The sequence below is a fragment of the Betta splendens genome, chromosome 1, assembly GCF_900634795.4.
Source record: "Betta splendens chromosome 1, fBetSpl5.4, whole genome shotgun sequence".
NCBI lineage: Eukaryota > Metazoa > Chordata > Actinopteri > Anabantiformes > Osphronemidae > Betta > Betta splendens.
Window position 1 is genome coordinate 15,429,124 of NC_040881.3, and position 23,793 is coordinate 15,452,916.

The 23,793-nt window shown below is 41.6% G+C and overlaps 4 protein-coding genes across 6 annotated transcripts; 1 reads left to right on the plus strand and 3 right to left on the minus strand.

Moving 5' to 3' along the window:
* Nucleotides 1-284: 284 nt before the first annotated feature.
* Nucleotides 285-4,496, minus strand: as3mt (arsenite methyltransferase). The gene is made up of 11 exons (XM_029145966.3): nucleotides 4,388-4,496; nucleotides 4,145-4,193; nucleotides 3,869-3,996; nucleotides 3,628-3,778; nucleotides 3,252-3,388; nucleotides 3,076-3,145; nucleotides 2,842-2,923; nucleotides 2,628-2,759; nucleotides 2,035-2,174; nucleotides 1,835-1,957; nucleotides 285-981 (listed from the first exon to the last, which is right to left on the minus strand). The coding sequence occupies exons 1-11, from the start codon at nucleotides 4,402-4,404 to the stop codon at nucleotides 877-879; spliced, it is 1,134 nt and encodes a 377-aa protein (XP_029001799.1). The 5' UTR covers nucleotides 4,405-4,496; the 3' UTR covers nucleotides 285-876.
* A 189-nt stretch (nucleotides 4,497-4,685) lies between these two features.
* Nucleotides 4,686-15,177, minus strand: wbp1lb (WW domain binding protein 1-like b). 2 transcript variants are annotated; one of them, XM_029145739.3, is made up of 4 exons: nucleotides 14,784-15,177; nucleotides 9,835-9,937; nucleotides 8,371-8,532; nucleotides 4,686-7,377 (listed from the first exon to the last, which is right to left on the minus strand). In XM_029145739.3, the coding sequence occupies exons 1-4, from the start codon at nucleotides 14,868-14,870 to the stop codon at nucleotides 6,569-6,571; spliced, it is 1,161 nt and encodes a 386-aa protein (XP_029001572.1). In that variant the 5' UTR covers nucleotides 14,871-15,177; the 3' UTR covers nucleotides 4,686-6,568. The 2 variants fall into 2 exon arrangements, with proteins under 2 accessions (XP_029001572.1, XP_029001661.1); XM_029145828.3 differs by lacking the exon at nucleotides 14,784-15,177 and adding an exon at nucleotides 10,691-14,339.
* On the plus strand, nucleotides 14,486-23,118 carry dpcd (deleted in primary ciliary dyskinesia homolog (mouse)). Its single transcript, XM_029146476.3, has 7 exons — nucleotides 14,486-14,648; nucleotides 20,029-20,167; nucleotides 20,627-20,707; nucleotides 20,812-20,936; nucleotides 21,061-21,194; nucleotides 21,366-21,468; nucleotides 21,897-23,118. The coding sequence occupies exons 2-7, from the start codon at nucleotides 20,104-20,106 to the stop codon at nucleotides 21,999-22,001; spliced, it is 612 nt and encodes a 203-aa protein (XP_029002309.1). The 5' UTR covers nucleotides 14,486-14,648; nucleotides 20,029-20,103; the 3' UTR covers nucleotides 22,002-23,118.
* poll (polymerase (DNA directed), lambda) lies at nucleotides 15,453-19,883 on the minus strand. Of its 2 annotated transcripts, none has more exons than XM_029144721.3 (9): nucleotides 19,821-19,883; nucleotides 19,121-19,264; nucleotides 18,732-19,029; nucleotides 18,510-18,609; nucleotides 18,057-18,395; nucleotides 17,757-17,930; nucleotides 17,116-17,244; nucleotides 16,348-16,516; nucleotides 15,453-16,252 (listed from the first exon to the last, which is right to left on the minus strand). In XM_029144721.3, exons 2-9 carry the CDS (start codon nucleotides 19,233-19,235, stop codon nucleotides 15,891-15,893), a joined length of 1,686 nt encoding a protein of 561 aa, XP_029000554.1. In that variant the 5' UTR covers nucleotides 19,236-19,264; nucleotides 19,821-19,883; the 3' UTR covers nucleotides 15,453-15,890. The 2 variants fall into 2 exon arrangements, with proteins under 2 accessions (XP_029000554.1, XP_029000633.1); XM_029144800.3 differs by lacking the exon at nucleotides 19,821-19,883 and adding an exon at nucleotides 19,721-19,739.
* Nucleotides 23,119-23,793: the final 675 nt, after the last annotated feature.

The window sequence follows — 23,793 nt, forward strand, 5'->3', positions numbered from 1 at the left end:
ATTGGTTGTCTGTAATTCCAAATTAATTTTAAGTGCATTTAGTTAGTATACAAAACTTTTGATCTTAGTTTACAATGACCTTAGTTCATGTATTAATCAGAGTTCCTTTTATTTTTTTCCTATTCTCGCCCTTATTATATAAAGCACATAGAACCTCTAGGCTTGTAAGCATTAAGCTGTGCCACCCTTGTGTGTGTATTCAGCTGTGACTGATGCAGAATGATTATTTTAGACTAACTATGCATCTTTGCTAATTCATTTAAGATCATCACTTTGAAGTGCAGTGATCTGAAAAAATAACAATATTTATTTTCTTGCAAAGAAACAAAACATAGCATAAAAATACATTTTTTAATTATTGGAAATCCCAGTATCCTGGATTACATTGGAAATTAGCAGCAGTTCTCCAAAGTCCACTCAAACTCATTTCATGACAAGCTCAAAATAATTCTATAGACAACATTAAAGTGATTTAGTGAAACACTATAATTCATTACAAATATGAACAACATGACAGAAACATTTAATAAACATAGAAGTGTGAATTACATGCATAATTGCAAGATGAAAAATGCAAATTCATTTACAAAATGCTTGAGAGAGAAAGGCACTTTTGTGCTTTTGCAATGTTATTAAAATGATTAAAACTTTTATTTTTTAAAACAACATCACTTTGTCAACAATTTAAGTATATATGGTTTTCCCATTGGGAACGATTCAGATTTGTACATGGAACATAAATGATACACAAATAATCAAATTTACTGACTTTATATCTCAAGTGTTACCAAGTAACAATTCAAAAACCTTGGTTGAACCATATACATACACAGCCTGATTCTGGGCCTGTGTTCTTCTGAGCCCTTCCCTCCATCACTAGCAGCAGGCAGTAGATCGTGTGCTGCAGCATCCTCCTGTGGCTGAACCTGGAGTTAGCTTCTCCAACTGGAGGACGATCTCGAAAGGATCCACAGTGCCTGCCTGAATCAATAGTTCAACAAGGTAAAAGTCATTTAAGGTTTACAACCTGTTTCCAGATTGTTAACTATTATATAACAGCTGTATCACATCTAAGAAAACTGTAATGGATGTAGAATTACCTACTGTACAACTCTCTTATTATCATAAACTGGTTGTACATTAAATCAACATCTTACAGAAGCTGTACTTTCAGGAACATGCTCAAAGACTTTTTATTACCATTATCACCAACTAGGCGTGGTGATCACTGATCAATCTCTCGACTATGATGTCACTTCAAAAGGAGCAGTCCAAAAGGTTAATCCAAGAGACAGATTTGGATGAATCACAGAGATTTTCTTATTTTCTCTAGAAAAAAACATATTAGCACCAGCCTCAGTAGCAGAGACTGGAAGTGTCAGTACTGATTAAAAGGTTCCAGGAGTCACTGAAAAATGCATCACAGTGTTTTTAGATGTGTGTGTGTGTGTGTATGTGTATGAGCAAAATGACAATAAGAGCTGATAAGATGGCATTCCATTAGCTGAGAAGAGAACATTCCTTACTGTTCAAGGTTCCGCAGCATGACTCCTCAGTCTGGTTATGACTCCAAGACAGCTGCTTGACCTTGTGTGCATGAATGTGTGCGTACGTATGTTTGAGTGGGTATGTGAGTGAGTAGGTGGGGGGGCTTGCAAGAACTTGCAGCATGCGTACTGGTGCACACATGCACCAGACTATGTACACTCAAGGCTCGCTGGGTGTGCCTTGCACTTCAAGCTGATGTTACAAAAATACTGACCTCTAGTGCTAAAAAAAAAAACAATTCAGAAGAAGACGTTTTTACAAATAACAATTTAGTTGTGACACTGACCTTAGGTTGGACTCCACAGGAGCCCCGGGGGCCTCCAGGTGGCTGAATAGTGAAGTCCTCCTCAAATCTGGAATGGGTCAGGATGCTGGAGAGATCTCCATCTACATCTACCACTTCATTAACCTGTGAATTTTTATGAATTATATATTTTTTTCCATAACACATTTAACAGCTGCTATTGTACTGCAAGATCTACTTACCTTGAATGTGTACTGACAGTCAAACAGGAAGCTTTTCTCTACCCCAGTAATATTCCCGTTATATATGACCTGACAGGTTTTGGTGTTGCCTTTAGGAACCTTAAACAGGCGGTACGTGGCGGACACAAACTTGAAGTCACCTGTTTAACCACATCAGTTAAGAGAGATGCAAATATTTCAGTATTTCCAAAAATACTATTACTAACTATTTTGAGTGCTTCAGGTATTGAATTATGAGCTTTGTAACATAAAAAACATTTTTGCATTCAGTGGCAGCTTCTCTAAATTAGGTGTGTAGCTAATGTAGCCACTGATTAGTAGTTAGATAATTATAATTGGCATTAAAACGGTGCATTTGTGCATTAACTGTACTAAAACTGTTACACAAATTAGAGAGGAGTACTGCTAATACTGCTAGTAGTACGAAATGAAAACACAGAAGTACTTCAAATTCTACAGGGCTTAAGTAGATGTACAGAGTTTTTATTATTCAACTCATTTTGAGGTCTGCTGATTACCTCTTCCTCTTCAACCTGAGCAGTACTCAAATTAACACACAACGCACATTAATGGAGAGGAAAATAATATCAAACCTAAAATTTCCTGCAGTTCTTGGTTGTTGACAGGGATGACACTGGCTGTAACGAGCCGCGGGGGGCTGAAGCCCACTTCCTCAGCCAACAGCAACAGATCCCTCCACCATAGTGCTCCTCCAAGGCACTCACCTATCAGGACAAATCTTATTTCTGCTTTTCTAATTTGCCTCTTTAAAATTCTACTGCAGAACAATCTATTGATCTGACTTACCCCACAGAACTTTGTGATTTTTAATTGCCTCTGGTAGTCGTTCACTGCTGTACACGTCACTGAAGTAGAACTCACCACCATCCTAATGCAAGAATATAGTATATCATTATTTCAAGTAGATGAAAACTAACAATACAAACCAAAACATTTAATGATTCAATATTAAAAAAAAATTTTGCCTTTTGGTTACATCTTCAGAGACTTGAAAATAATGTTAGCTCAACTCAAGTGTACCTTCAGTACATTGTAGGCTCCAGCTAAAACTTGCTTCTTGTCTGGAGAGAGATTCACCACACAGTTGGAGCTGAGTGATCACAGGAATGCAACATTTTAATATAATTGTATTTAATCTACTCATTAAAAAAACATAAAATATGAAATATGGAAAGTGCAGGATGAAGTTGTCTTACATGATGATATCAAATGAGTTCCTTTCCAGACCTGCCTCTGTTAGAGCTTCAATGTAGCCTTGGACAAAATTTACATTGGGCTTCTTGTAGCCAAACTTTTGCATGTGATAGTCCACATATGTCCTGGCAACGTTAAGCTAGAAGAGAACACAGACTATAAAGTCTCCCCATCAAGTGCACATTTGACATCTAGCTTGAATTTTGCATGTCTGGGTGATACGTTTTTTTTGCATTTGAAACTGGCATTTCCAAACCAACCATCTTGATCACGGCCGTTAAGGTTTTCCACATATGACTTAACCACTGTTCAAATGTAATACACGAATAGACTGCTGAATAGGCGAATAGGCTGTGATAAGTTACTGATGCACAGTACCTGGTCCTCAGTCATATCAATCCCAGTCACGTGGCCCTTCTCGCCCACCAGCTGACTCAGCATGTAGCAGTCCCTCCCACTTCCACTGCCCAGATCAAGTATCCTGCAGCCCTCCAGGCTCTCTGGAACCACCAGGCCACAGCCATAGTACCTAAAGTGAAGGAAAGCACGTTAAATGGTTAGTTATAACCTACCTGCAGTGTCATAACAAAAGCCGAGACAGCAGCAACCATCTACAGACTTGGCAGTGACTTCTGGGTGGATGTTTTTCAGAGCCTGGTGGATGTAGGCTGGGATGGGCTGCGCTGGTGCCACACAGGCACCGCTCTTCAGGTCCGAGGTTTTCTTCAGCACTCTGCCATAATAATCCTGCGTGTCCAAGACAACGTAGTGCTGGTTATACAGTCAGTGGGAAAAGCGACCAGCTGCTTCCAAGAGCACGAAATCACACAAACCCGATTTAGATCTAACGTGTTTGCAGTCTCACATCAACACATCATGAGACACGTTACAGTACCTGGACGTCCCGGTGAACGCTGCAATCAACGACGCCTTTAGCAGCAGCACTAAAACAGTCCAGTTTTATCAATGAATGTTCTGACTTACAGTTTTATGCACACATACACACTTATTGCTAACTCAAGCTGCTAGCTGCACCTTCGCCACTTTATAGTTAGAAAAGTTATAGTTACGTTCTATTATATTTACTGAATTTAATGATAAACTTAACCAAGGTTATAACAAAATAACTATTAGGTACCTCTTTTCTTCAGCCATCGTCTCCGGTGTTCATTGGGTTCACAGCATCCAAAATAAATCTTACTACCACTGAACACACCTTTGAACCAACTTCCGGTGTTGCTCGGACTTTTGCCGAGCACGCGCACGTACGTCCTTCGCTGCAGCGCCTCCCTCTGTGCAGCCGAGGGCAGCGCAGGGGGCGTGCGGGTTCGGGGATGCGGAAAGACGCAGCGCCCCCTCCGACCAGCCGGGCTCATTTAAACGCAGCGCGTGCACACGCCTCAGGTACGACAACAAAAAGCCAGTCGGCAAACAGCTTGAATTTAAAGAGTCTTTTTTATTAAACACATGTCCATGTTGGTAGTTGTAATAAATGGCTTATGATCAGAACATTCAAAGAATATGTGCAAAACCACCTTACACGCGCTGCTTAGAAAAGAAAAAGTCTCTTTGGCAAATCTAAAAAAAATAACTAAACGAAACACACACAATTACCGAGTTGTTAGTAAAACGTACTCCTTACACAAGTTTGGGGCATCTGTGTTAAGTTTCAACATCAAAATAACAATAATACCCATATGACAAAAAAATCTGTCTGTAATATTAAGGCTAATGATTTTATAAAAATGAAAGTAACTATTTGGTTCATAAATATGTTACAGAATATTGTACTCGATTTGCAATTATAAAGTGGTTTTAACACGTTTCAGCTAAAATAATTTGTTAATCATTTAGCAAATGTGAAAAATAGCTAATCTTTGATCTACATGTACCACAATTACATTAACAAAAAAGTCAGCTATGCTGTACAGAGTTCCAGGCAATCGCTTTACAGTCAATACAAAACGTTCATGTCACAAAAGAACTTGACTGATTAGATTAGTTCCATACTTTTCTTTGTGGCTTTTATTTTGGAACACACCAACAATGTCATCCTAATGAACGGTCTTCTCACCTCTTAAATATGCTGTTGTGCAAAACCATACCTAAACCCCTATTATTTGCCTTACAACTGGCACTTGTAGGTCATCAATCATCTTTTTCAAAGTCGAGTAAAAGCTCTCCTCTGATTCAGAGCCACTGCACATTTTCTTCACTACAAGAAGCATTGGCTTATCATTTGGGAAAACAGTCAGGACACATGAATACCAAAAAACTTATACTCACAACTCTACGTAAAATGTCCAAATGTTAGTGCACAGCTGGTGACAGTGGAAACCTAGTGTTGTAACGGACATGAAAGTGACGCGTGACGTTGCCCACTTCTACGCTATAATCTCTTAGAACCTACTTGAATTTGGTACCTGTTTTCTGAAAGTCTCACTACAGCTCTTCTGTGTCCAGTAAAATCAGGTATTATTTCAAGGGGTGTAGGCACTCATTAAAAACATTCAGTTTATAAAAGTTTATGAAACACACACACACAAAGTGGATCAGCTGAAGACCATACCAATGAGCTGGGGTCCATTTCTTACAGATGTTGAAAGAAGAAAGAAACTGTGCACTACAATTGTTGACTGGATTGAAAAAAAGGCATCTTGTGATAAAACCTTTTAGCTTATGTGCAAAATAGGAACTGGTGACATGAAGATTCGTTAATGCACTTTTATGCTATCGCTCTCTATCACTAGTGGGGCAGATAGAGAGCAACATAAACAGACTAAACAGTGGGTAACAAATCGCTAAGTAAGCACTTTATAGGCATGGGTCTAACGGGACGTCCCACGCAGTCTTGTTCTGGCGTCCCTGTACAGTATCAGCTTGCATAAACACACACTGGCATAATTCACTGCACTCATCCACCCATGATCCTGCTGCGTCTGTGTGTGTGTCCGTTTCTGCAGAATTGTTGCAAGCACCCACTGAGGAGCACTGCATTCATACTAGGCAGTGAACAGCCAGTCGTGACATCACAGCTTCAGCTATGAAGTCAAGTTTGACTGTGTTACTGATACAACAAGCACAACTGTGTGCGTCCTGTTATGGATTTTGTATTGCCCAAATGTACCCCAGAAAACATAGACCACCGTTGCTGCCTGGGAATGAGCTGTTTCAACCTCTGGCTCTCCCGCAGATGTTTTATCTAAGATGCAAACATGAAAAATCTACTCAGATAAAATACATGCTCAGATACCACAGCATTTTCTCCATGTCTCTGCCCAGTGCTCTTCGCTCCTCTGTGATGAAGGCGCGTTAGCTTTCAGCCTTGCGGCTCAGTGCTGGCGCCGTGATGGGGCCCTTCCTGCTCGTTAATGGTGTGGAGGAGGAGGCACACGGGAGGATGAGGCGAGCCGTTGCCTGTCTGGTGAGCCGGCGGAGCAGCGGCCGAGGGTCCACGCGCGGCCCGCCTTTCCAGCCCGCCCAGCACCTGCTCCTCCTCCATGCTGAGGGAGGCTCGATGAACACAGCTGTCGCAGAAGTCGCCTACCTCGTCAGTGTCGTCTTCGCACCCAAGCAGGCTCTCCATCTCCCTCAACTCTTTACTATCCTGGCCTGTTCCTCCTGCTCCGCTGACACCACTCCCGTGCGTGCTGCACACGCACACCTCAATCCCAGAATCCCCCGTAAATCTCCTCCTCCTGCCAGTGGGGAGTCGATCTTTGTCCTCGATGCAGGTATCTGACAGGTCTTTCAGCAGGGGATCCTTGCACGATTCGTCGTCGCTTCTTTTGTCCTGGTTGTCTAGTGCTTCTCGACTGAGTCCCCCCGACAGCAGTGTCGTGCCTGAATCCTGCGGTGTCTGGGTGGGCTTGTTGTCGGGCTTTGGCCGAAAGCCTAAAGTAGCAGGTTGTTGCTCTTCAGTGCTGGATCTGCAGCACAGAGCGTCAGAGGCAGCGGGGGCTGGCGTGTCCTGGAGGGCTGGACCGTGTCCCTCCTGCTGCTCAGAAGCCAGTGGACTAGCAGCCACCGAGGTCGGGTCTGTGTGTAAGGCACTGTAGGGGGGGGGCGGAGTCGGTGGCCGGTTCACCACCTCTTCATAATCAGGCAGGAGGTAGTTTGGCAAAAACCCTGAGAAAACAAAAAACAACTCTGAGTAGGAAACATTTGAACCTCAACGGCATATTATATGTAATGACAATTAGAGATTTTTCAAGTTTCTGTGAAATTCTGAACAAAGTCCAACTTGTAATGTCACATTGCTGTGCAAAACCAATGCCTACACTAGCTTTGTTTCTTCTGTCATGTTTGAATGTATGCGAGAAATACAGACAAACGCTTGATAGCATTTCAAAATCAGGTTCATACAGATTTCAGTAAAAATCTTTCACCACTTCATATATTACCACAGCAACGAGCCTTAAAACATCCTACTGTCGCTGAGGGTTGCTGCAGCCCTGAGGGAGAAGAGGGAAAATGCTGGCTGTTTACTGATACCTGTCCGTGCAAACAGGGAAGGCGCTGCTGCCGTGTGAAACCAGGGAGCAAACACTGCATTCGTGCCAGACAGCCCTACTTTGACAAGGAGCCGTTGCACACCGTCGGTCACTATCGCTTCACTTTTCTGGTGTTAGACCGGTATGCTAGCACAGCAAAGCTGATGGGACCATGTAGTTAGGAAAACAAAATGTGTCCCAATGGTTCTAATTGGCACGGTACCGGTATATGTTTATTATTATCCACGCATCAGCCAAAGACTGACACTGTCTGGTGCTTGTTCAGTGCAGTAGATACGGGTCAGAACAGGCACTGCTGCCAGTCTGTAGCGGCACAGTGAGGCTTAACATGCAGCGTCTTCTGACACCCGTTGATCACGGTCAGCGTTGTCAATTTAATCCAACGCTTTTAAGATGAAGCTCCTACAACTGCCAACACAAGCCCTTATCCATTGTTGGACTACATTAGACCTCATTACCAAGTGGTTTTCAATAAATATCAATAGAAAAATCATTATAACAACATGATCAGTTGTGAATATTTGCGTTGATCACTCATAAAGACATGATACATATTAGTATTAGTTCCATAAAGTGAAAATGATTAACATCATGTAGAGTGTCTTACTGAAGAAGAAGGGCACAGAGGGGTAGTTGTGTGCTTCACGGTAGGCTATAAGGTTGATTTCATGCTGCCTTTGCTGCTGCTGCAGCCGATGTTTGGTGCGGCGGTGGTGGCACACGCAGCAGCAGCTCAATATGAAGATGATGGCCCACACCAACCAAAACCCTAAAGAGGAGGAACCCACACAGACATTTGGTACGCACAGCAGAAACCGATCAAGTGTGTATCTTAAAATGAAGCCGAAAGTAAAAAAGTAAAAAAAATGGGTCACAAAGCAAAAACCACACAACAGCTGTAGTGTTAAACTACACAGGCTCATCAGTGCTTGCTGCTAACACAACCAACGGGGATGAAGCCTTCACATCACTTTACACCATTTAGACTGGAACGCATTCCATGCGACTGACTATAAAGCATTTTACAACAGTTCCAAATGAGTTTGTGTGTCTACAACAAAACACCGATGGATTTACTGTACATTCTTTATGGAGCCACCTCAGATGTGAGAGTGAGATGTGACACCACAGCTGGGTCCCATAATGAACTCAGTGCTCTGGTTGCTCACGTTAAAATGATGAAACACCTTGTGACTGAATCGACACAACTTATCAGAAACACTTCAGCTCATAAAATCGCAGCCAATTATTTTGAAAGGCTGACAACTCGCTCATTTGTAGATTGAATGGATCTTTAAAAACATCAAAGCGCAACGTGACTGTTTAAGAACAATTAGCGAAGATTTCCTGCATTAGATCCTGTTTTTATGTCTGTAAAACTACTATTTAGACAAAGAAAAAGAAACAAAAGCTTAATGTTCCAAAAACACCACCACAAATATGTGGGGAACTTTCCTTCAAGAACGACAGGACAGGGCAGGTGGCCGCCGGACAATAAGAATGTAAACTAATAAGGATCCAAGTGTCTCACAGGCTGATAAACAGTTTCTTACTTTATATCTCGTTACACACAGTTTCGGAAAACGATGACTTACTGTAGGTCTACCCTGAAGTGAAGGCAGCAGTGCTGTGTTTGTCATCAGCCCATAAATAAATAGTGAATGTGATATGAATTCTTCTGTATTTAGATTGTTAGTTGCTGCCCACCATCGTCCTTGGAGCAACCTGTCCAGCCAGTAGGACTGAACACATTCTGAATTACACGCTGTCTGTACCTCGTAACTAACCAAATGTTCATGTACTGTGAAAACGAGTTACAGAGGGTTTTTTTCCAGATATGCCTCAGGGTGTCCTGGAAATTTTTGCGATTAACCTACCAATAAACAGATAAGAGCGTCCAACTATGTTAAGCCAATACAACAAGGCCAGATGAAGTTGTGTCGCCACTGAAAATGTGTTTATACGCCTGCAGTCAGATGGTCTGAGAAGGAAGCCGATACCTAACAGTGCTGAACAGAGAAGGAGGCTCGAGAGCAGCAAAAGGCAAGGGAACAGAAAGCTGAATACTTACACCAGTGTTCATAGTAGTAACTGCAGCACTGCGACTCTCCGCAGCAGTGTCCGGACTCACAGATGTACGTCTGGTTGTTAGCACCTTCACAATGCTGTAAGCTCTGCAACACAGGCACAATGAGGACTGTCACCGCTCCAAAACAACAGGCATCACTGCATGAGGCTAAAGCGGCTGAAAGACTGGCAGCGTCACGCCCTCCGGCACTGTATTTAGGACGTCCTAAAGATAGGAAACACAGCAAGTGTGTTTGAAAAGGTCAGTAACTGCCCCACAACGCAATTTACAGGTGAAGGGAAAAAGAGTAAATGAAAACACCACAAGTCTCAGAGTCGCACACTCATGAAACACAAAAGGATCCAATTGTAACAACCCTCCGAAATCTGAGTATCTAAAGGTAACTGGTCTAACCCACTTGTGCTGCTAAGCTACTAGAATTTCATCAGTGCTAAACTCTCATATCAGGTTTGATTCCTGAACTGCAGCCAGCACAAAACCACTCCATATGTTGTCCAAGATCGCACATCATTTCACCTGGAACAGTGAACTATGGTGTAGTCAGGACCTGGAAACTGGTGCAGCAGCGCACGTTCACCCCAAATCCAATAAGGCGTTTGTCCCCAACGTTTCTAACAAGTTGCAATATGGGCAAGCAGCAGCCTGCTCAACAGTTCTCCTCCTGCTCATGTCCATCACACTGGAGAAAAGTCACAGTGAGCAAAAGACACGTGTCGGATAATATAAAGTACTCGGCTCAAGGTAAAACTATAGTCATAAAACCGTTCATCTAGATTAGTGTAATGATGAGCCAGCCAACGTGCTACACGAGGAGTGTACTCTCTGTAGAGGACAGTACCAGTGGAGGTCCAAGACCCAGAGGCATGATGTTCCAGGCTCCGAGGCGACCTTCAGGGTCATTATCCAATGAAAGGCAAGCTTGAAATGGCTCTCCAGCTTACTTGTAGTCTCTCTCTCTCTCTCTCTTCCCACCCTACACACCCCCACAAAAAAAAACACACTCCCTCTCCCCACTCCAGGCAAAAACAGTGTGCAAGAAAGGCTCCACGGAAATTTCCAAGCAGCGGAGGAGAGTGAGCTCTTAGCTCAGCTCTAGCTAAATGATAATGTGTCCGCGGTGCTGCGAAGGTGCAGAACGTTGAGGCAGGAAGACGACGGCCAGCACAGAGTCACACACAGAGCTGTAAACCTGTCACAAATGACACACACGTTGGGCAAAGGCCCAACGGCTGACGCTAAACGCTGCCACAACCTCCAAACTGGTGAATTTTTCATTTCTCATCAGCTGTTTTGATTTTATCAACATAGCTTTTTTTTAAACCCCTCTGTAATAAACACATTGAACATGATGTTCTGTTCCTCCTCTCAGTCTCTGATAACTTCAGCTGTTTTCTGCACCGTATGCGCTCCACTTGGCAGGATGGGCCCTTTTTGCAACTCGATACAGATAACATCTAGTTTGGGTCTTGGGCCCGAGTTAAATAAATATAGCCAACTACATGAAGGGGCTTGGTATTTCATAAACAAGCCTTCATACGGAAAAGGTTTGCAGCCTGTGTGGTCTTTATTTTTCGAGTGTGACCCCACAAAATGCATTTGTGTTGCTGAAAAAGCGACGTCGCAGGGTGTCAAGCGAATGAATGTGAAAAACATCTAGGTCAATTGAGCTCATCGCCCGTCGCCTGTTTACAGACAGCGAGTGAGGAATCTGGACGCACAAGATTCCTCTGTCTCCCATACAAGCAGGCAGCAATGAAACAAGACAAGGCTCTCATGCTATAGTAGCGGATTAAAGGCGGATTTGGTTACTGTCCCAGAAACGTTAGGCTACGTTAGAAAATAATCAACCTTAATAATGAGAAGCTGTTGAAACGAGCAGAAAATGAGAACGGTTTGAAAATCCTCTGGTGACTGCTGAATATTGTTGCCAGAGATAAGTGGCTACGGTTATTAGTTAATTCCCAACTGCACAGTCACCGTTGAGCCACTTAGCACAGGCCTGTAGGACTTGGCAAGTTAGCTGATGCTCATAAAAAGGTCTCACTGACCATTATCCTGTCCCACAAAGAAAGGTGTTCTTTCATAGTCATCAAGGTTAAGTAGAGGAAAACATTCGTGGATAAACCTTCCAAAGACCGACAGCTGAGCATAGTTCAAGTTGCAGGTGTTAGAAGAACAACATACGCTATCTGTCCAGCAACAACCAGCACAGTATCTAGTAACTGTTTAACATGATAATAGAGCATTTAGCAAATAAACAGCCAGACTCCTACAAGTTAAACTGAACAGAAAATGGAGCAGAACATCTAACACGTCTACTTTAAAGATTATTTGAAGATTACAATTTTCAAAATCCTTGAAACAACACAAAAATACTTACTCGCCACTAGGGAGAAAATATGAATATGTCACAACTGAAAACAGACGTCTTGTACAACAATCAGCTATACTTTTCAGCACTCTCCACCTATAATCCCTGGCATGCTCACATCTGCCTTAAGACAATTTGTCACGTCCTTCACTTGCTGAAAGCAAAGCATTAATGTAGCATGAAAAAAACCTGACATGACCTGGAGACAACTGCACTAAAGGCCTGCAGAGCATCACTGTGGAAAAAACAAGCCTCTGGTGACCTCAGTGATCAACAAACCATCTGAATAAAAGATTCTAACATGTTCAAATAGTAACAAATATTATGCTGATCTCAGCGTGTAAACATACAGACAGTAAAACAGTAATGTCTGCAGAGAAGACTGACAAACCTTGAGCAAACATTGTGGCTTCAAACAAAATGTTAAGTCATTTCCATTTCTTTTAGAACAAAATGTATTTGTGTTGAGCAAGACATTAAAGCCAGAATTACGGCAAAGGCCGCATTCATTTTTTACTGTGTTCTTTATTTATTCTATCCACACTGTTCTTCTTTAGCATCGGCTCATTACATCTCTAAGCCAAACACTGTCTGTGGATCCCTCGTAGTAGAGCTGCAGCAGAGAGGATGTTCATCACTGCTGGCAACAAAGTAACAGCAAACAAACCCCTATATATGAAGAGCAACTTCAGTTTATACAAAAAGAGCCCTTCTAGCAGCAGATATCACTGATAAGCCTCATTCAAAATTTGTTTTTGAAACAGTTATTATTTAATTATAATTTAAAACATTCTAGTATCTCTCACTTGTTTTTGTTTTTCATTTCTTTTGGTAATAGAATACTTTTAAAAGCTTGCATTTCATTTTAGCATTGAATTGTGGCTATTTCTTTATAAGTATGACAGATCTTGTATATGAATGTATGACTTTCTCAGCTACTGACGGTGTAGCTTCTTTTATCACATTACATTCTCACAAAAGCCTTTGCTCTTCCTTTAGGCTCTTTTCAAAGTAATATTGTGCAAATGCTCATAGGCATGCAGAGTTGTAAAGCCATGGTTTATGCACACATGTGCACTGATAAAGTCAGATTCAGCATGTGACACTGCATGTGATATTAATAACTGGAGTTTGTTCCAGAGGAAAAAAAAAACCTGAAACCTAACTTAGTTCATTAGCCTGTGACCCTTGGCACAGTGTTCTTTAAGACCAGAGGAACTTTAAACTTCAGCAGTCATAAGCCCTCTGGGCTTTTTCACACATTACCCATGATAAAACAGAGGTTCTACTATGCTATTTCAGGACAAACAATACAAATGGATATTATTTTCAGAAAATGGTGACAAAATCTGGTAAACAATCCTGAGAATGTTGAGATACAATCTAAAATTAGTTTTTAAATTTACTGGTCAAAGGCAAAAACATCAGCACAGATGATCAATGATGCACAATCTAGAACATTGCACTTTGCATTGAATCGTTTCAGTTTGTAGTGCACTACATTGATAATGGATCTCTTTACTTGTACAATGTTAACTCACAAATGCTTGAAACGATGTCAAAATGAAAACAAAACAGTTCTACACTTCCTTTACTTTACGCTTGGCGTTCTAGAGAACAAAACCATTTTCTACTGAAGACAATCAGTTTGCTTCTTTGCTTCTCTAATAGAGCACCAGCTCATAAAAACACATCACTGTATTGGTTTTTAAGCATCTCAATTATGTCTCAATCAAAGTATACAGGTATAAGTTTACACAATAAATATTATTTAAATTAGCCTCTGTCTTCAAACTATGAGGATGTTCTTTGCACTAAAACATTAACCTTGAAGTCGACCTAACCTTAAAAAGTTGCAAAATTAACTAAAAGTAACTAAAGAGGAATTAGTACAGTAAGTACAACAGCATTGCTTTACTGCCTGTGGAGCCAGGTACCTGGTACAGTCACTGGCTCTGTTTCGTTTTGTTTTCGTTTTCCATTGTCATGTTGAATGTTTGGATGTTTAGTTGCTACTTGTTTTAATTTCATTGTTTCTTCTGGTCAGTATACTTGGAAATTAGCACCGAATCTTTGATACTTACAGGAATTATAATAATAATAATAATGATAATAATGATGATAATAATAATAATAATAATAATAATAATAATAATAATAATAATAATAATAATAATAATAATATGGGAGGACTTAAGTAACAGGTGTAAACTTATTCACACGTAAAGAATTGACTTTGTTATTTTTGCAACTCACTTGTAGCTCGAATTTTGACGAACTCTGTCATAAACACAACAGAACAGGCCTGACCTAAACAAGGCTAGGTACGTTAGCGACCATAGCTAACAGCCGAACCTGGAAAGTTCGGCTCCACGTCTTACTTGACAGCACATTAAAAGTCGGACCCGGGGCTCGTCTAACGTCAGTGAGTATATTACGATGCAATACTGGCTGGTGTGTTGTTTAAGAAGCTCGTGCGTGTCTACTTTGGCAGTTCGCTAAGTTAGCCGGGTAGCTAGCTCGCTAGCTAACAGCCTTGTTTTTGACGGCGCGGTCTTACCCTGTCTGCAGCGGACTCGGTGGGGATGACAGAGCCAACAGCCTGCAAAAACAATCCCATTTTAAGGGCCGGACCCGCGCCTCTCATTCCTCCGAAAAGTGCTTACAGCTACGGCAAAACATACGGATACAAACGCTGTGGGGTTACAAACTGTTAACGCATATCTCTACGTAGTTGTCGGCTTGTGTCGCGCTGGGAGGCCGCTGCATGCGCCGCCTCCTCTGCGTACTGGACATTTCAACAAAGCACGGTACTGGCGCAACTGGTTGCTGTCGGTGCCGCTGCCTGATGCAGCTGTTACACAAGCCGTTCCCTCAGCACAGACACTCTGCCTCGGTATGCTGGATGTGGCGTGGTCACCTCCACTCGATCCATGTGCGCAACGTGAGGGGCGTAGACTTGCTTGGATCGCCACTGGTTTGGCGGACTGACCCGCGATTGGCCAGATCAGAAAGCCTGGTGTAGTCTGACCAATCACGGATCGGTGCGCCTTTAGCGGATGGCTGCCCATCATCTCGGGTTCCTCTTCTCTGGCTCGTGACCAAAGGACCAGCTGTGTAAAAACTCTTAAAATGCCCATAACTAACTAACATTACTACAAGTCTGTCTCATGTAACTTGAAGTGTCGATAGATTAAATAGTTGACCTGAAAAATTACGATACATAATGTGCTATGACACTTGTGTTTTATTACTTATTACAATAACTTACATATAAAAATATACACAGCATCCGCTTTTCTATAGTAAATACTTCAGTTTTAGCTGTAGTGTTACCAAGGCCATGCAGATACACAAAGTACAGTGAAAACTTTCACAGTTTACCCTTGATTAAATAATTTTCATGGATTTGATGCTGTACATACTCAATGAGTCTTAAGAAAATTGCAGTGTACATTTCATACATTTAAAAACTCTGGACAGACAATTAAAAATCTGCTTTCAAGTATACAACTAGACTTAGGTTTAAAAGTCAAACAGGGCTCATACCATGAGTTACGGAGCAACAAAACATGATTAAAATGTATTGTTGGAGCAAATCCTTAACCATTCATCATCATCATCATCATCATCATCATAACTACTACAAAAACATGGTAAATAGCAATCACCAGTCCCTTTCATGAGGCGGTCTGAACGGTATGCCTAAAAGGCTAAAAACATCCTTTTCTGTCGGTGTAGGTAGTGGAATGCCACCATAGACCTTCAGGGTACCTTGACGTACCACATCTTTGTTCAGTGAATGTTCTGATAAGCTCATCTTCTTTGTCTTTGCCATTGCTCTCATTGAGCGGTTAAAATGTGCTGACCCAGTAAAATACATGAGGGCACAGGCAAACTCGTTATAGGGCACTACGATTATGTCCAATCGGCGATGTCGATGGTGGGATCCTGGCAAGCAGCACACACCCATGTACTTCTTCTGTTCTCCATTATCCTCCTGGCTTACCAGGTCATCTGTCAAGAACCCTTGGGCAGAAAAAAAAGTTTGTCAGCGTCTGTGTGACACAATCCTACAAATGGGCCACAAGATTATTTCTTTCACATATAAAGAGGGAGCTTACCACTGTCATGGAGTCTTTGTAGCAACTGGCTGAAAATGCCCTTGTGGGACTGGCCATCAGGATGAGTTATAAGTACATCCACGTCCCCACATGTGGCCTTTCCTCGACGGTAGGAGCCACATGTGATTGCCACCAGGCCTGGGTCTATGGCCTGAGCAGCATCCTTCACCTTCGAAGAAGAAATAAAATGAAGTGGAGGTTGTCATCTGTCCTAGACATATTTTGTTTGTTTCTCCTTTTTACTGCCCCCCCCACTGGCGCACAACTGCATTTTTGGTTTCTCACCAAATACAGCGAGGAAGGCTTGCTAAAGCATCACATTTTATTTTGACAAGCCTGAGGGAGTACACATGCTATAGTCATCTATCTCATGTGTACTTTCTCTCTGGCAGCTTGAAAGGAAAAAGAAAATCCAAGTAATATGATCTGAAAACAACTATCGTCGTATTCAGCACTATGGTACCTGGCTAACTTACGATGCAGCAAGTTTTAAGAGTTAGTCTTCCCTCTGGTACGCTCCACATTGTGAGAATCTGTCAGAGTCTGTTTTTTACATTATAAAGCGGTCAAATTTGGCACAAAGAGACTTTTTTTCTACTTCGAGCCCCCTACCTCCAAATTTCTGGGGGTTACAGAGGGGTATTTCAAAAGCACTTCAACCTTATGTATACTGAACAAATATACTGAAGTGGTAAAAGTCGCAAACTTACGTTAATCATCATCACAAGATCTCACATTTGGGTGCTGAGACAAATAAAGATGCATTACCACTTTTTCTATTGCTGCTGCTTCCTCTCTAGGCATTCGGTCTAGAAAGTCTTCATAGTACTTCAGTCCTATTTTCTGCGTGTTGCTCAGACAGGCTTTTGTGCGAATGTCCTCCAAAGTGCGGAATCCCTAAAAGGCAAATTGCATTTGCAAGTATTAACAACAAGTACAACGTTTGTACCCTAGTTGGACTGTCTGAAGCAGTTGGGCGCTGTATACAGAGAATGATTAAAGATCTGAGTGAAGATCAGCACCAGCTGGTCAGCACAGACTTTCAGACAGGTGGGACACACACCGACAGGTCCCAGAGCCTTTCTGGTTTTCTGTCTCTGAAGGAGACGACAGACATCTCCTTCACAAACCTTCGGTGCCGGTAGGGGGTCTGGTGAGGGGAGGGTAGGAGTGTTGGGGGGTGACGTTGAGCTTATTGCCTGGCCAGGGGGTGATGGTTCTCTTCAAACCGGCAGTAGGACTTGTTAAGGTCGTCTGCCAGACGTTTGCTAGCCTCAGGGTGTGGAGATGGTTTCTTGTAGCTGGTGATGTGCTGCTGTTTTCTTGTGTGCAATTCACTATTGCTAAGGACAAAATGCCAAAAGGACTGACATGACGTGTTAAATCACGGCATGTCTCGTCTACCTTACCTGTTGGTACCAGAGCTGTGCAGTCTTAAACCCAGCACCCCAGATGTTGGTAAAAAGCTCCAGCACTGGCACATCCTCCCCAATGTGATCTAGTTTCCGTAGGTGGCCACTTTCCATAATCTCATCTATTTTATCAGCCATGCGTTTGCCAATACCTGGGATCTGACAAGCCTCCTGAAAACAATTAAAATTTCAATGTAAAACATTATCTAAATAATTTCTCTATAATTACTTACTAAACTAAGAATAATCAGTGTGTTTTATAATGGTGTAATAAGAAAAGCATCTGCTCTACATTACCTGATATGACGTAATAGGCTTGTGGTAACTCTTCAGTGAATTGACAGCCTTGGAGTAGCTCAGAGCCCTCCATCTGTCCCCCTGGTGTGTGTAGGCCTTGGCCAAGACCTCTAGTTTGTCTGTTATGTGTTTGTTAAAGTTATGGCTTTTGGACTGAGACGAGTGGGCACACACCCACCTCCCTACAACTGCATTCTGTGTATCAGAGTCTGGATTGGTATCAAAACTGGGGCCTGGAGTCTCCTCTTTAGGGTGACTGCCAGTGATGAGAGCTTGCAGATCACTCTGAGAGACACCATCATCTTCACCATGCCCTTCTCCTTTTTTGTCTGGGACTGCCTAAGAGTGGAATATAAAGTAAAAAATTAATAACAATATCAGGCTTGTTGTTTTGAAAAAATAGCATTTGTCCTTAATTTTACCCAGTGATTACTGACTGACCAAAAAACTTACGATGTCTGTGGACTTTTCTGATACTGAAGTAGAGGCTTCTGCAGCAGCCTTGACATTCAGCAGCTCTTCCCTATTATTGTCAGGTTGTGTTTCATAGTTCCTATGTGGAGGGAAAAGATGCTCACTGAAAGTTGAATGTAGTACACTAGCAATTGCATGTACATGCCATGAATTGGCAACATCATAAGCAACCCTCTGAAAACATATATTTATATAATTAACCTTTTGGGTAAAATAAGGCTGTAGCTGGATGAATCCAGCAGTTGCTTCTCAGTGATGCACATGCTCAACCATGTGCACTTTACCAGATGAACTCCAGAGGGCATACAATCTAGTTTCAGTAGGCGCAGAGCTCTGTCACTGTCCATATTGTCATCCACAGCAACATGAGTGACACCAGGGCACAGTGAACTCGCTGTCTGCCCACCATTCTGCTGAATTTGTCTTTGGAAGATCTGGCATCTTGCATTTCCAATTCCAGCAGGAAGGATGTACACTGTTATACCATTAAAAACACTTCCTGTGGCAGAGAAAAGAAATAGGTCCTAGGTTAGGTACTGTATAAGGTATTTATTCCACTCATTCTCTTTTACTGATGTAATAATAATAACCTGCAACAACGGACTGATCAGGTTTCTTCTTTAGTGGGGGCTCGTCCTTTCCCTGTAGCACTTTGACCCTTTTAACTTTGGGGAAAGCTTTCATGATCCCATGACGAGGCTCCATCTCATGTGTTCAACGCAGGCAGCAGCTGCCTGTGACCCAATCCAGAATTGTAGTCATTAGCTTTTTAACATATACAATATGTATTCACAAACGAAGAACATTCAACAGAACTAGACTAATTTCACATCAATTCAGTAGCACTGTTGTACTTTCATTATAAAGAGCACAACATTGTCATGTTTCCATATGGACTGCTGATGCCTGCTATGGCGAATGAAATGTATACTATATTTACAATATGAACAAGACAAGTGAATATCGTCGTGTACAAATGTGCTATTAGCGCAATGATTGGTGTGTATTTAACGTATCCGTGACTTTTTTGACACATATACACTTCTGCGTTATCTGAAATGGCAGTTGTTAGATCTCCGTTATGGTAGTTAAGCGTTAGTTAGCTAAGGCTAGATACCGCAAGCTATAGTTAGAAACAACAGGAAGTGTTAAAATTACACTATATCAATAAACAACAACAATAAACGTACTTAGCATATAAACTAGATCTTCACTATTCCCAACAAATCCCTGATAAAGCAGTATAGTTCTAATCCAAAAAGAATTCCCTAAGATTATCTTTTCACTTACCCCCGCTCAGATGGAACCATGCGCAGCGTTACCGAAAACAAAACAGACGGACAACGTTCAAATGATTCACTTCCGGGTTAATCAGTTTTGTGGCGTTTTTATTATGTCTTATTCTTAATATGGTCCGAATTAACACAATTCATTGGGTCTGTTTTAACTGTCATATGCATACATTTTAATTTATTGTATAAATATTCTTCTTTGCTAGTGTGTTGACCTCGGTTGCCGTGGTAACAGTACGGAAGTTGATCTGTGCACAAGAAGCGTCTCGTTACTCTGAAACATGGCAGTGCAGAGTTGGATTGATATTCTAAGATTATCCAAGAAAACAGCTTTGATACACGACGGTAAGGTCAACGATGAAACTGTGGCTTTCATAATAAAAATAGTTAGTTGTGTCACTTCACCAGAATCAGTGTCATTTTGCTTTATTCTTAACACTGGCTAGTTCTTCATACAGTTATAGCTAATGTTAGCTAGCTTTAATGTTACTTGGCAACAAGCAAACGTTCAGACTGGCCCTATACTAACTACGTTAGCAAGTTGCAAGTTAGAACCATTTTATACTACTTTATACATTAAGTTTTATTATATTACGTCTTTGCTTCTATAACACTTTTTAATTTTCTTGTGCCTGTGTCTTTATGTGAAACGTTGCCCAGAGTGTCATGCAGCTAGACGCTATCAAATGAATCATGTAGCCTGGGTTAACCTACCTGCTAGCAACTCTACTCATGTTCCACTAATCACCGAAACAGAACCTTGTTTATATGTCTATGCTTTTATGGTTCTAATACCACCTCCAGAAAAAAGGAAGATCCACTACCTCTTTCCAGATGGAAAAGAGATGGCAGAAGAGTATGACTTGAGCACAGATGAACTCATTGGTAGGCGATATGTTTGAATTTAACACAGCTGCAAGTGGGACTATATTATAGATCCCAGTAAATGTGGATGTTAGGCGTTTCATGAATTGTTTGGTACTTTCCAGTACGAAAGTGGCGTAATAAAAGCACACTCGGAGCTCAGACCCAATGGCGGATAGAAGTTGGGGAACCACTCATCAGCCCTGTCACTTCTTTGGACTCTGACGTGATCAAGGAGAACTGCTCTAATGTGAGAAGCGACCACCGTTATACTTGCAGTACATTGCATTACATTTTCTTATGTGCATTTTTTACTTATCTTTGTCATGTAGCATGAGTAGAACCACAAAATAGATTGTTTTCTGGTTCTGTAGCCTATTTTTATGCAGAAAAACACACAAACCAGCTTTCAGTGGAGAATCCGGAATCTTCCCTACCCCAAAGAAGTGTATAGTGTTGCCGTGGAGCCATCTGAGAGATGTATCGTCATAAAAACCTCAAACAAAAAGTAAATATACTAGTTTGCACTGATTTTCCTGACCATGTTTCTGTATAAAATATGTCACAAACTTGTTGCATGTAATCCTAATTTCTTCCCTATAGATGGCACTGTTTACAATGCTATTCTTTATGAAATGTGATTGCAAACTTAAGCCGCCCCCTCTCCACATCTTCATAGGTATTATAAGAAGTTCAGTATTCCTGACATGGATCGCTGTCAGTTGCCATTGGACAGCTCCGCACTCAGCTTCACTCATGCCAACAGCACTTTAATTGTCAGCGTAAGTCACACAATACAAGAAAAAAAAATCTTGTTAGATTGTTGTTTTAAATGTTACTTTTTAACCATACTTCACTTAATTTTAGTCTTTTCTATATTTTTTAGGTCTTAAGTCTCAATTCAAGTACTTTACAAACTTATGTTTTGGACATAAACTATGTTTATGTCCAAAACACCAAAACTTCCCTAACCATGCAACTCATTAGAGCAAAACAAATGTGCTGGTCTAGGATTTCATACCCCTTTTTATACTGTTTGCTTCTAAGTTTTTTTTTACACAATATGCACTTTTAAAAATTTCCGCAGGTTAATTATGAACACCAATTGATTTAAAAGCGCTCAGACAAATTAACACAAGATACTCTCCTCCTTTGTCAATGTCAGAGTGGAAAGTAAGGGAGGAATGTGTTTTTTTTTTCTCTTGTCCAGTACAAGAAACCTAAAGAGATCTTAACCCTTGAGCAGGACCTACTGAAGGAGCTGAAGAAGATAAAAGCGACCGGTGAAGGAGACGTCAACTGCAAAACTCAGTGAGCGCTGTCTGTTGGAAGAGAACAATTGTTTGTTGCAGAAGAATCTCAAAGCCTTGTTTTCAAGTCATCGGTGAGGACCGGTGCCTTTTCGACCTTCTAACTGAAGTCCAATGATTAAAGTTTTTAGTTATAAAACTTGTGCCCTCTTAATTTCATATAGGCATGTTTATCAAATTCTAATATACGTGTGTTGTGGTCTTACAACCAGATTTATTCACTTGGCCCCTGAGCAGTAAGAATGTATTTATTTAATATAAAAATACATGTACAAATTTGATTAAAGAAAAATCTTTCTAAGAATTTGTTCACATTCCAAAACTATGTTGAACTTCTCGTTACCAAACCTACAAGGGAACAATTTTGATGGGTGTCGCATAACCCGCAACCTTCCTTTCATTGATGTCCTTGTAAAACACTCAAAACACACACAATGCCCCATCCCTGTTTGTTCCAGGGTCACTGTTACGAGCACATCCCATTTGTGTTAACTGAATAACCTCATGTTCCTTGCATGTAGTGGGCCACCCTGAAAGCCATTACTGAAACTAGTGTATCTGCCTCCCAATACAACAGAGGCCTCGTTTGGACATAACAGTCTCCAGCTCATACTCCAAAGACACGAGTTAGAAACAAGCCTTTGACGTCTGAGAGACAAAGATAAAGTCGCCGTTTTAACATCCTTGGGATTTGACAGTTTTTTTTCATCGGGTTCCATTAAAACACTGTCCAGTCAGAAATACTTAGAGAGTGGATAAAAAAAGGCCACAGCTGAGACAATGAAATTTAAATATAGATTGTTTCAACCTTATGATTCCTTGCATTTTTTTCCACTTCCAAACCCAGAGAACAAGTGCAAAAAGCACAGACAGAAACCACACGTCCTTCTCACCATTGTGCTTTGTCTTCTTCCAGCTGGGACGACAGAAATACAAACATTTTAAAAGCAGTCAGTCCTTTGGTTTTGCGTACTCTTGTGAGGGACCTGATGGTACTTTTATACAGAACCAAACACTGCGTCCTGTATATATCTGACTGTACGTTTGAGGGGCCAAGGTTTGATTGTACAAAACATGTAAAAACTTCCAGCTGTTGCGAACGTATTAAATACTATAACTACAGCAATTGTTTCATTCTGAGGTCTTAATTTTGATCATTTACTCTAATGCGTAACAGTCCTCAGAGCTCGAGCTGCTGTCAAAACACATTCCTGCGGCAGCAAACACCAACTAACAAATTGGACATCCAGCTCATGCATTGTGAGAGCAGCCAAGTCCCCCTGTTCAGGGTCGTCTTCCTCCCCTGTCGTTTGGCCTCTGATGGTCATGCTCAACTGCTTCTGGGAAGAGGGTTTCTTTTCTGCCTTCCTTTCACTCCCGAATGCCTCTTCCCAGCCATTCTCGCGCTTTCAGCCGATGCCACATTTTGCCACACAGGCCCCGATGCTTTTTCTGCAACCCCTCATCTCCCTCTCCCCAAACCCTCCCCCCTCCCCTGTGTGACTGGCTTCTTTTTGATAACTGACCCCTCCTCGTGTTATTATTCGAACCCACTATTGTATAACATGCCCTTTTATATGAGGTTTTACAAAGGGCCCATTTGATCAGAGGGTTACGGTGTGCGATCGTGAGAAATGCAACTACATGGTGGTAACCTTTGTTTGGGCCAAAATGGTGGGCTGACCTCATCGCTTTTAATGCATAGCTCGGGCCATTCAGGCCCAAGTCTCACTTGCTGAGCACATTGAATTTAGTGGCCTGTCACAGATATTGCCCCTCAGTTATCTGGGTCTCCAG

Excerpts from the sequence above, each read along its gene's own strand:
- wbp1lb (XM_029145739.3), bottom strand. The coding sequence starts at position 14,870 with ATGAGAGGCGCGGGTCCGGCCCTTAAAATGGGATTGTTTTTGCAGGCT. Across the intron at positions 9,938-14,783 it reads CCGAGTCCGCTGCAGACAGG|AGCTTACAGCATTGTGAAGG; the intron begins GTAAGACCGCGC and ends CCTGTGTTGCAG. Across the intron at positions 7,378-8,370 it reads CTCTGTGCCCTTCTTCTTCA|GGTTTTTGCCAAACTACCTC; the intron begins GTAAGACACTCT and ends TTGTTTTCTCAG.
- poll (XM_029144721.3), bottom strand. The coding sequence starts at position 19,235 with ATGGAGCCTCGTCATGGGATCATGAAAGCTTTCCCCAAAGTTAAAAGG. Across the intron at positions 18,396-18,509 it reads CAGAAAAGTCCACAGACATC|GCAGTCCCAGACAAAAAAGG; the intron begins GTAAGTTTTTTG and ends TTCCACTCTTAG. Across the intron at positions 17,245-17,756 it reads CACAGCTCTGGTACCAACAG|GGATTCCGCACTTTGGAGGA; the intron begins GTAAGGTAGACG and ends TTTGCCTTTTAG.
- as3mt (XM_029145966.3), bottom strand. Across the intron at positions 3,779-3,868 it reads CACCCAGAAGTCACTGCCAA|GTACTATGGCTGTGGCCTGG; the intron begins GTCTGTAGATGG and ends CCTTCACTTTAG. Across the intron at positions 982-1,834 it reads CCTGTGGAGTCCAACCTAAG|GCAGGCACTGTGGATCCTTT; the intron begins GTCAGTGTCACA and ends CTATTGATTCAG.
- dpcd (XM_029146476.3), top strand. The coding sequence starts at position 20,104 with ATGGCAGTGCAGAGTTGGATTGATATTCTAAGATTATCCAAGAAAACA. Across the intron at positions 20,937-21,060 it reads TCAAGGAGAACTGCTCTAAT|CCTATTTTTATGCAGAAAAA; the intron begins GTGAGAAGCGAC and ends CTGGTTCTGTAG. Across the intron at positions 21,469-21,896 it reads ACAGCACTTTAATTGTCAGC|TACAAGAAACCTAAAGAGAT; the intron begins GTAAGTCACACA and ends TCTCTTGTCCAG.